Source organism: Pezoporus wallicus, unplaced genomic scaffold, assembly GCF_028554395.1.
Source record: "Pezoporus wallicus isolate ANWC-B61680 ecotype Strahan unplaced genomic scaffold, APGP_CSIRO_Pwel_v1 contig_2908, whole genome shotgun sequence".
Lineage (NCBI taxonomy): Eukaryota > Metazoa > Chordata > Aves > Psittaciformes > Psittacidae > Pezoporus > Pezoporus wallicus.
In genome coordinates, this window is record NW_026642179.1 from 6,943,522 (window position 1) to 6,955,917 (window position 12,396).

At 43.8% G+C, this 12,396-nt stretch overlaps 1 protein-coding gene across 1 annotated transcript in view; it reads right to left on the minus strand.

Annotated features, from left to right (window-relative positions):
• The window catches only part of SYT10 (synaptotagmin 10), a 36,266-nt gene extending 26,721 nt beyond the window's left edge, over window positions 1–9,545 (minus strand). Inside the window, exon 1 of the mRNA XM_057428023.1 lies at window positions 9,258–9,545. Coding sequence (XP_057284006.1) covers window positions 9,258–9,408 — 151 coding nt within the window. The 5' untranslated portion in view covers window positions 9,409–9,545. The remainder of the gene's footprint in view (window positions 1–9,257) is intronic.
• Between the last annotated feature and the right edge of the window lie 2,851 nt (window positions 9,546–12,396).

A 12,396-nucleotide genomic window follows, 5' to 3' on the forward strand; every position in this document is an offset into this window, starting at 1 on the left:
GGTTGGTTTTTGAGGATGTAGAACTGGTGACAAATTCAAAGATTGCCTAAGTTTTTAAAGGCAGAAGGAGATATACTCTGAGAGGACCTTAACTAGCAACATTGTAAGCAATGTTCTCACTGGTCTCTGGTGCAAAGGAAGAGAAAAATCATCTTGAACTACCAGCAGTTGCTTGACAACTCTTTTTCCAAACTGCTAGTTGCAGCTTGTCTTCAGTGCTACACACTTGCACAGAACAGGACATGTGTCTGAATACTCATCTGGACATGCAGCATTATGCTTTTGCCATTCCTGTTCTCATGCTGGGTAAATTTAGCATGTGAAGAAAATGTGAAGAAAATCCTCCTTCTCACATACCCGCTTCTGATCAGTGGGAAATCTTCCAGCAACTTCAATGGATTTATCATTTCACACCAGGTGATCTTCCTTTACTGAATTCTGTCCTTAAGTCATCTTCATAGTCTTGGTAACATTTCCTAACTAAAAGAAAGTATCCTGTTCCTTCAAGGTTTTCTATCTAAAACTACCCTTTCAAGATATGAAATTTGGACAATCTTATATTTCTCATTTGAGAAAGGCATGTAAAAGGATGTTAGGGAATGTTTTGAGCAATGGTTTCTGTACTATGGCTTCCAACAGTTTGTTGTTTGAAACTTGCCTTATAAAAATTCTGCCCATGAATCTATTCACAAACATCCATGTTGGCAGATTTCCATTTCCAAACCAAATCAAGTTTATTTACAATTTGGTAACTGTCCTGACAGCATACACCCCTTGATGCTTAACTTTGGAAAAACACACTCCACCAACCCATAATCTTGAATGAAGAGAGAGAACAAACAGTGCTGTGATGTCTCTGCCCATGCATATAAGAGGCAGGCACGTGTCTGATGTGAACCATGTGAAAGAGAACATACTCTTGCCAGCAAAGGAAAGGAACTGGGAAAAAAGGAGGTTATATTGTCTTTCCACCCATCTCTTGGTCTGTATCTGATCTTGGTTCTCAAATATTTAAAGTACAATGTCTGTAACTTTTTTCAAACTTATTTTCCTTTAATTTTTAATTTGTTCTCTTGTTCATCAGCCATAAAGAACTTCAACTATTCCCTAGTGGCAACTCTAAATGCAACTCTTGTGTCTGGAATATCAGGAGTAAGCTCAATCAGATAAACTAATATGTCTCTGATTTTCTTTGGACGAAAGCAGGAGCTTTATCAATTATAAAAGGTCTGCATCCAATAAATCTCCCTTATCCCCATGCATGTAAACTAGTTAGTCCAACCGACCATTTCTGCTGTTCAGTTTTCCTAAGGGAAATTTGAAGAACATAAATAGTTGCTGGTGCTCATTTTTACTCAGCATTAGCAGATCTTCTGCAATTACCTGTCTCATCCAAATCCCTGCAGATGGTGATATAATACTTTAGCATGTCTCAAAGTGGCAGGTGTAGTCTTCTATTTTCTCTCATAACTTGAATGTGTCAAAACACCCAACTTAAATTTCAAATGGCAAAAATAGCCTTTCACTTGAGAGTCTATGTGTGATCTCCTTTCCCGTTCTCATGAAGAAATACACTTTGAAGATCTGACTTAAATCTTTTTACTCTAGCCCCACCATGAATGTGGTCCCTCCTAGGCTGTTAATTCAGTCTGATGTTCAAAAGTCATCACCATCTACTGGCTGATGTGTCATTTCTTAATGCTAACAGAGCACTATGGCAGTATGTTTCTTGACAGTAAGGGAATCAAATGACATCAGGTATCACTGTAATGATTACAGCACATGAAATTATTAATCTCTTGTCAAAATAATTTTATCTAAGTTATATTACTTGTTAAACCATCTCATAATCTATATCTGTGCAACTACAGATGGAACACCCTCTTCTGCCATTTCAAAGTCCATGTACAGAACTTTAGATTATGTGATATACAGCAGACACAGGGTATTTTCCAAAAGGTTATTACACACACAGAGTACACACAGTATGCTAGAGATTGGAAGGGACCTCGAAAGATCATCTAGTCCAATCCCCCTGCCGGAGCAGGAACACCTAGATAAGGTTACCCAAGAATGTGTCCAGGCAGGTTTTGAATGTCTCCAGGGAAGGAGACTCCACAACCTCCCTGGGCAGCCTGTTCCAGTGTTCCGTCACCCTCACTGAGAAGAAGTTTCTTCTCAAGTTTAAGTGGAAGCTCTTGTGTTCCAGTTTGTACCCATTACCCCTTGTCCTATCATTGCTTGCCACTGAGTAGAGCCTGGCTCCATCCTCGTGACACTCCCCCTTTATATATTTATATACACTAATAAGGTCACCCCTCAGTCTCCTCTTCTCTAAACTATAGAGACCCAGCTCCCTCAGTCTTTCCTCATAAGGGAGATGCTCCACTCCCTTCATCATCTTTGTTGCCCTGCGCTGGACTCTCTCCAGCAGCTCCCTGACCTTCAGCAGCTCCCTGTCCTTCTTGAACTGAGGGGCCCAGAACTGGACACAATATTCCAGATGGGGTCTCACCAGGGCAGAGTAGAGGGGAAGGAGAACCTCTCTCGACCTACTAACCACCCCCCCTTCTAATACACCCCAGGATGCCATTGGCCTTCTTGGCCACAAGGGCACAGTGTTGGCTCATGGTCATCCTGTCGTCCACCAGGACCCCCAGGTCCCTCTACCCTACACTGCTCTCTAACGGGTCGTTTCCCAACCTATACTGAGCCCTGGGGTTGTTCCTGCCCAGATGCAGGACTCTACACTTTCCCTTGTTACATTTCATCAAGTTATTCCCTGCCCAACTCTTCAGCCTGTCCAGGTCTCGTTGGATGGCAGCACAGCCTTCTGGCGTGTCAGCCACTCCTCCCAGCTTAGTGTCATCAGCAAACTTGCTGATAGCACATTCAATTCCCTCATCTTATTAGCCTTCTCCTGGACCACACTACCTTCTGCTTTCCAGCAATCAGAAGGAATTTCCCAGAACAGAGGTATATTCATGAGCCTCAGAACATGTTTTGTGTGCTGTATGTAGCTAGAGAAGATGGCACTCACTTTTGCCTGAGTCACCGTGTTTTGCCTGCAAATTTGCCTCTCCTAATACACCAAATGTAAATTATTTGTCTCCAATTCCAAGGCTTTTTCTGGCCTACCTACTTTTCTACATTTTAACTCTCACTTAACCTCAACAGGAGGTACTCCCAACTCTGCTCAACCCACATTTGCCCACCTTGCCTTCCCTTAAGCAAAAAAACAGCTTTGGGATTGGTCCCATGCTGCTCTCACACTTGCGAGGATGCCTTTGTAAGTATCTGCAAGAACCCCTCATTATCCTCTTTCAGACAAGCAAATGAAATGAAAATACATCCTAAGCCCCCAGGACTGCTATTATTCATAAGCATATCATAGCTGTAACAAGGTTCATGCAGCTCAAGTGTTATTTATGAATTGTCATGCTTATGTTTATTCTTACTCAGTATCATGTAAGAAACATCCCACACATATGGTAAGACCCAGAAAAACAGTGTCACTTTATCTTCATCACCACAGATTTGTCTTCTAGCTGTTATAAGTGTTTCTGTGTTTTTCATCTGTATTTCTCTGCAAAATGCACATGGGGGAAGATTCTTTCATCAGCTCTTGTTTTTACTGTGTCTTGTTTTTGCTGCTGCCTGCATGTTGAGCACTTCTGCATTGTTGTGACTGCCTTCACATTTTACTGTAAATAAATCTGGTCTCTGTGGTATGTTTATCCCTCTGTTCTGCCTTTATGCTGCTGAATTAGATGCATTTCTGGTTTTCACAGCTTGTTAACACTGATTTTGTAAAGCATACTTTTCAATAACCCTGCACTTTTTTCCTCTTAAACCGTATTTCTTTCTGGTAATAACTTTGTTCTGACCAGGTGATGAGCTGTACCAAAAATAATTTGATCAGTCTGTTAACTGCTCAAATGTTTATTATTTAATTTTACCACATTTCTCTGCAATGGAATGCTCAACTGTTTCACACAACAGTTACTTTCTCATGAAGAATAATCTTCCTTTCCTGTATGACAGTCCTAGTCTTCACATTCGTTCAAGCCATTTCTGGTCCCCTTTATGCTTGCTTTGGCACAGTGAGAAGAACTTATACCCTGTGTGTCTGTGTGCAATGCGTACTTTCACACACTCCTGTTTAAAGGAACCAGGACTAAACATAAACCACCAGCTGCCATCAGCAGGTTGAGAGCTATTACGGAAGCAGCTGACAGCCAACACGAGGCTCATGGCAGGTACAGCCAGAGGACCCAAGACACTGCTCTTCAGGGAAAAGCAAGACTTTATTACCAAATAGCCATGTGCAGGATGCTCCAGGGTTTTCTTATTCCCTCTGTACTTCTGTAGAAAACTGTTAATCATTAGTAGGGCTAGAAACTTGGTAGGTTAAACTTTCATGTTAATAAACTAATTGTGAGTGAAATATTTAGATGAATAACATATAACCCTGTAGAAGCTGATGATCTTGGCACTGTCAACTTAAAAAATTCATTGTCTGACAAGCAAAAGAGCAAGAGAGACTATCACCCTCTATAACTCTCTACCCACTCTACATGGCTAAATATGCCCTCCTGGCAGGAGCACAACTGGTTTCCCATCTCTGTTATAAGCATCACAGATATGCTTATAACACATAAATGAGATTGTGAAGTTCTGGAGGAGCAGCAGGCTAAACAAGGGCAAAGACAGCAAACGTGCCCACCATTTGAAGAGGGCACACAATGAATTTTAAACGTGTCCCTAGAGCAGGATGCCAAAGCTCCCCTCACTACACTCCCTGCAACTGGCTTAACCTTCAGAAATGCTCCCAGCTGGGGCTTTGATGTGCTTGGTTCCTTTGAAAATGAGAAGGGATGCTTAACTGGCAAAAATTAATTAGAATCTTTTATTAATCAGATAACCTGAGTCAAAATATAGATATAACCAAGCTGTATGCATGACTTTTGGACACTTCTGGAAAATAATTTACTTGGATTAAAGATAAATTTCACCAGGAGCAATCTCGCACATCCAGCTCCTATATATTTTCCACCTGAACTCTTCCTATTAGTTGACAAACCTCTTAATCATTTTCCCAAATCTACTGGAAATCAAGGAGGTGTAAAATAAAGACAAAACAGTTGCACATCTAATTCAGCATTTTGCTAAAAATTTTATATGTTCCAGAAGAAAGCTCGCATAGAAGTCTAACTATATAAAGGTACCATAAAAGTAAAGAGCTTCCTAATCTTTTCACTTGAGCATTCTCCTGAGATGAGCGAATTAATAGCCCTTGTAATTACCAGGGCAGAAAATATAACAGCAGATGTCTATCTTCACTAATTGTCTAAAACTGGTCGAAACCTACAAAATTATTTACCTCACTAAGATTCTTTGCTGTGACTTCCATAAATTAATTATCCATTACACTGAACATGATTACCCCTTCTTGACCCAAGCAGTGAGCAGTAATTGCGGGTCCTAAGGTGGTGATTTGATGTACTCTGCCTTCTCAAAGCCATAGTCTCCATTTTTTGTTCTGCGTCCCAGGCTCCCTATTATTTGTGTTTGATTCTGTTACCCTTTTTATGCTTGTTTCTCATACCTAGACAACTACACTGTCAAAAAAAACCCAGTACTCAGCCTCTCTGCCAGTGAAACTTCTTGGTTTGCAAGGTTAATGTTGTCTCATATTTTGCTTTGACCCTGTGATTGGGTGGTGCATTTTTTGTCTCAAGTAGCTGATTCCTCTGAGAAGCTTGGCTGCTTTTCATGGTCTAGCTGAACTGAAAGCAATCATCACACCCGCCAACATAACCATATCACAGCAGTTCTAGTTGCCTTTTTTGATGGTTTTGACTTCCAGAGCATGTTTATTCTCGTATTAAATAGAAATGGTCTGCTTTCCTTTTCACCATCTACTCTTTTCCTTTCTGAAATTTTTCTTGCACTCTCTTTTCCAAGTATGGAAAGGACCCTTTCCAAGGGTCTCTGTATCTTTTAGACTTCTTTCCCCCAGTGAAATCTCATTAGTGATTTTTACCTATGCTACCTTTGTGACACTTTTAGGTATCGTCTTTCTGAGTTGTGGAAAACTGAATGAACCTACCACTTAAAGAAAGAATATGCTATCCCTATTTAGTCAACTACTAGTGTTATTTCTTTTCTCTTCTCTTTATACTGTCTCCTGGACTATTTAGTTTTGGGGGTTTTACTGAAAGTTTAGCTATGACTCCATAATGTAACAGAATACAATAATAAACCATTATTTTGCAATAACCCTCTCACAATCCAATCTTTTATCTTCTCCACATCTTCCAGAACTACTTACTCACAGCTCAGGTGTTTACTTACTCTTACCGCAGCAGTTTCTTCTCCACACACTTCAGTGCTGGTTGCAAAAGCCAATTCCCAAAACACTGCTATAGCTGCAGCTTCAGGGAGCAAATAACTGAACTGGCTGCATGATGTGTTATCACCCAGTGTGAGCATATATTAGGAAAGTGCTTTTGGGACGTACGACAAACTGATAGGGCTGAATTAGCCATTCCTCCTCTCTGCCACACAGCTATAGCTGCATGACACCAGAACTGTGCAGAATTTATGCAGCCACAGGAGGATATGACTACATGATATGGACCCTCACGATAACCAAATGCTACTATTGTATGTGTGAAACGGGTATTTCAGAAAAACACATTTATGACTTCATTCTCAGAATAATGATGGAGAACACTTAGTGTTTTTACCTTCAGTGAACTATGGATGTTCAATACTGTGGACAAGGTTAACATTATCCATAGAGATAATAAGGAATTCCACATGCATTTGAAAAGAGATATGGCATGGTTCACCTTTCAGTGACCTCATTTTTCTCAGCCTAAGCTGAATTTACAATGTTTCAGTTCATAAAATTAATGCAAGTGATATTTATATCTTGTCTATCCAAGTGTTTCCATATTCAAATATTTGTCAATTATCAGCGATGGCAGTGTGTGTGTTCCTCCTCTGGAGATACAAAATATTAATGTATGCTCATTACCGGCGCTATTAATGAGACAATGTTTAATATAACGTGTGTGCCAATAAAGTTGACACCCATAATCTAACGATAGCTTCCTTTTATGGGGAAAAAGTGAGATTTAGGAACTCAGCTGAGATGTGGGACCCAGCGGTTCAAGCCCCTGGTCTTTTAATTATTGGGCTTTTTTTTTTTTTTTTTTCAATCCAGCAACTTCAAGGTAGTTAAGGTTTATAAATGAAAAAGGAAGATGGTTGATTTTGAAGACATGTCTAAAAAGAAGCTCCTGTTACTCTAAACAATGCACTATCAAGGCAAGTATTGAAGCTCACATTTTCTAAACAGCAAACCTTGTTTTACCTCATGGGGAGATATTTGTAGCCTCCATATCTTACGAGTTTGTACATCAGCTTTGTTTCTATATGACACCTAATACTGACTGTTTGTGCAGTACTCTGTAAAATCACATCAACTAATCTTTTCAGAGCACAGTTTTCCAGGCTCTGTAGGGTAATTTTATTTTCATGCAACCTTCTATGATTCAGACCAAGAAACTAGCACATGGTGCAATTGAAATATACTTAATAATTGGCTTTACAAAGCACAAACCCACAATCCATGTGGGTGGAAGCTTGCTACAACCCCCACAACCCCCCCAGGTGTGGGGTCAGGACATGCCTACCTTCATTAGTCACAAAATCAGAGCTCGCCTCCAGCACAAAGACCTGGGAGAACCACCTGGGTACCAGGATGGGAAAGAAGAACCCCTCCTCTTTCAAACAGGTTTTTTGTTCTGAGATACTACAAGTAACCTGGAATTTGCAGTCATTGCTGTGGGCATTATAAGAGAAGAAAAAGTAACAGGTGTGGCAGCAGCTACAGCACAGCTGGGGCACATGCTGAGGACCTGCTGCTTTTCATGACCTGGTGTTAATTTATTTAACTTGCACTGTACACTTGGTATTTGTTGGCCATAATGCAAGCTGTCCATTTTCATTTATGGTCAGACAGAACAGGTTACCAATCCCGTCTGGCAGAAATAAAGCACAGAACTTGGACTAATGTTCAAGTCCTGTCCTAAAAATAGGACACAAAAGCCCTCCTTTGAAAGGCAAAGGTCACATAAGAGTACTCTACAGAGTAACGCAAACACAGCATAGAGTCGGTTTCAAAAGAACCAGACAATCCAGAAACCAATGACCAAAGATACCACCCGCAGGAGCCAAAATTCTGGTTCCGACCCCGAGAATTTTTTTAATTACCCCGAGTTTCCTCCTCTTCCCAATTTTCCAGGAGGAGTCCTGGACCTGACCGGAGGGGTGCCCCGACTCTACCGGCTCCCACGGGTTGTCCTAAAGCCCTCCTGCCTCCCTCAGCCACAAACGGGGTGGATCTGACTCAACCCAAACCCGGCTCGGAAAGCACCAGGGGCTCCGCCAAGTTTCACCGCCAGGGCTACTCTGAGCCGCGGCTTGGCGACCTGCGCTCCTGGACCAGACTGCGTCCTAAGCTGCGGGGTCTACCAGCCGTCGGCTCCGCCGCACCTCCGCGCAAGTTCCGCGTGCTCGGGAGAGAGCCAGCGCGAGACGACGAACACAAGAGGACGGCCGGGGAAAAGAGTGAGATGGGAGCGGGCGCAAACCATGTCGCAGGGAAAGGCGACCGATAAGAACACCTTATTACCGGTACTAAGAACACCGACCGCAGCGCTCTGCCCCGGTTTCCGCACGTACGGCCCCGCGCACACAGGCAACAGCCCGAGTCCGAGCTTTGCTGAAAGAGAAACTCCCACGGCGAGGAAAACCTTGCTGGAGCGGAGCTGCGGGGCGCAAACGCGCGGGCTGCGGGGGGAAGGAGACGTCTCCGCGGCGGCACGGCTCCGGCAGACGGACGGGCTGGCACGTCGGCGGCGATTTCTCTCCCTTCGGCACGTCTCGGTGCTGCCCGTCCCCATGCTGCCCGTCCCCATGGTTGATCCCCCGCCCGCTGCCCCGCGTCTCCCCTGGGGCACTGGCCGCCACCCCGGCGGCAGTGCCGACGCTCCCCGCGCTTCTTAACGGGAAGCTCCGCGAGCTGCGAGAGAGATGATTTTAGAGCGGGCTGTGTGCCTACCCCCCTCCGCACGCAGAGAAGGCGAAGGGAAAAGTTGCTCTCTCCGGCCGCCCACGCCGGCGCTGCCCGCCCTGTGGCGGCGGCAGAACGAGCCCGGTGGCGGCGGGGCCGGTAGCTGTACCTGTGCCGCCGATGCCCTGTCGGGCGGTCTCCAGGGGGAAGATGCCGGCGCACTTCTCCCGCTCCACTTGCCCGCCCAGGCACAGCTCCGAGATGATTTGCAGCGCTTTGTGGCAGAGGCTGCCCACGCCGTCCTCCGCGGGGAAACTCATCTTCTGCCCCGGCAGCCCGCTTTAGGCCATGGCCGGAGCGGGACGGCTCCGCGCCCGACCCGCGCAGCCTTCCGCGGGGAGCGGAGCGGGGCGGAGCGGCGGCCGCGACGGCGCGAGTGAGCCCAAGAAGTAGTGAAGGGGGGAGAGGGGGGAGGCAAAAAGGGGGGAGGGAGAGGGGAAAAAATAAAATGAGGGGGGAAATGAGCATCCACTTAGCAACGCCTTTTGTGCCTGGCGGGCTGCGGTAGGCGGTTCGGCCAATGGCAGCCGGGGAGGGGGGGCTCGGCTCGGGAGGGGGGGGGGCTCTTTATGCCCCCAGGGAAACTTTTCCTTCTTCGCCTCTCTTCCCGGAGGGACGGCTCCGGTGGAGGTGGCTTCGGGCTGAGCGGGGACGAGTGGCGCGGTGGGGAGTGGACGGGAGGGGAGCGGTGCGCGGGGTTGTGGCCGTGCCGGCGTGCGGAGTCCTGCCCCCTCTCCACGGGAGGGCAGGACCCCCGAGCCCCGCGGCGCGGAGGCGGCAGCGGTGCGCTTCCGGACGGGCTTCGCGGCCGCTCACCGCGCCGGAGGACGAAGCAGAGTGCGGTCCCCGCCGCTCCAGATCGCTCTTCTCGGAACGTTATTTCTTAGGTGACCTGGGCAGTGTAATTTTCAGTACGGGCTACCGTCAGATAACTTCATGAACCTAGTCACCATCTCCACTACACTTTCCAGTAGCAGAGTTACGGGATAGTCGACTTCGGCTGTTTCTTTAACTTATGAGAGAGTTAAGAGTAATCTGACGATTGTTTGGTCTATTTCCCCAACAAGTTCTGTAAAGTTGTGTGGGGTTTTTATTAATAGATTAAAGAGTTTCAGGTACTGCATGTGCTTGAACATCTAAAAATCAGTACAGCATATACTGCTAGTGGTTGTTTCAGTTACTGGCTGTATAGCCGAACAAACCTTCAGCTGTTGATTTATTCATATACTACTGAAATTCGGATACGTTTTTATATTTGTGAAGAAAAATGCTTCTACTTCGATGGCATATGTGTTATCTTGCAATACTTAATTACACATAATTGAAACAAGTCTGCCAGCAGTTTGCTTAACAGCACTGCTTGTAGTCTGCTGCAAGGGTGTCTGGGTTTCATAAGCATGAGAAGTTAACTTGTGTATTGCTGGCTTTTTTTTTTTTTAACCCAGATTTTGACTTTTTTTTATCTGCTACCTGAAAATTAACAGCTATCTCTAATAAACTGCAAAGTTTAACATTTGAAACCGTTATAACCATCAATCAGTAACTGTAAATGATGAAATAATATAAAATGTTTATTCTAGATTATTCTGAGTTAAATTCTGAGATTCTGTACTTCATACAGATTGCTGTAAGAAACACAGGATGGTACTTCTAAAAATCAGCTTCTTGGCATTTTGAAGTCTCATGCATTTATGCATATGAATTCATACACATGTATTTTTGAAAATCTTATGAAAGTGATAGACTCTGTTGTATACAGTCTTTAACACCAACAGAAATTCTATTCTGTAAAGCTTTTTCACAGATATAGCAGGTATTTCAGAAATATCAACTGCTACTAAAGAAATCATTCCCTGTTCAATGCATTTTCTGAGACTGGCATTGTCAAAATTCTGTGTTATTTCTGCAAAATGTTCTGACAAATCCTAGAATGTTTAGACTATAACTAGTCAGGGCACAGAACTGTGTGGTACTATTTGAAAACTCATTTAACCCCCATAGGGACCTAAATCTGAATAATCATCTCATGAAAATAGGCTTGCAACCAGTAGAAATGTATGTACCTATTTTCCTTACAGCGAAGGCAACTAATGATGCCTACTTCCAAATTTCAAAATATGAACACATTTACTGTTTGTGTCACATTTACACTCTTGTTCCCAAAATTCTGTCATGCATCACCAACTAATAATTAAGCTGTCTGTTTATCTTTGAGACATGTTCAGAACCCTAGCAGAAGCTAACAGGAGGTACATACACAGACTGACAAAGGAAGGGTCTTAAACACAAATTGGTTTTAATGAGAGTGAGGACTGCATTAAAAGGCTAAAACCTAAGTTCTTCTATTTCTGAACCTTTCTACAGACCGTCTTTGTGCCCATGAATGTATCATGCAGTCCATGAGTCAAATTTTTTGTCTCTGAACTTACTAAAAGCTTTGCCGTGAATTATAATAGGGTCAAAGTTTGCTACATTGATCAGTTTATCACCCTGGTTGTTTACTTATATAGTGGGACTTAGGTACATTGTTAAATTGTTCACTTTTGCACACAAGAACTTCATTTCAGTGAAGATCATGCACCTTAACAGGATTACTGTTGATAGCATTTCTAAATGCATAGACACAGAAAAGCACAAGCAACTATATTCTACATTAGTTGTTTTTTGTTTTGTTTTGTTTTGTTTTTTTAAAAAGGACAACTGAGATCCCATGGGATATGGCTCTAGAAGGTAGGGGAGTCCAAGAGCACTGGTTATTATTCAAGCATCACTTCCTCCAAGCTTAAGATTGGTGCATCCCTATGAGTAAGAAATCAAGCTAACAGGGTGGGAGACCTGCATGGATGAGTTTTGCTTCTGGCAAAGCTCAAAGAGAAGAAGGAAGTGTACAGAATGTGAAAAGAGGGATAGACCACTTGGGAGGAATATAGGAACATTGTCAGCATATGCGGGGATGAGATGAGGAAGGCTAAGGTCCATCTGGAATTAAATCTATCAAGGGATGCCAAGAATAACAAAAAGGTCTTCTTCACGTACGTCAGTAGCAAAAGAAAGACTAGGGAAAACATGGGCCTGCTGCTGAATGAGGTGGGTGCCCTGGTAAGGAAAGATAGAGAAGGTAGAGTTACCTACTGCCTTCTTTGCTTCAGTCTTTACTGCTAAGTAAAGACTGTAGTAATACTGCTTTACTACCTCAGGATCTCAGACCCTAGAGGCAAGAGAGAAAGTCTGGAGAAAGGAAGACATTC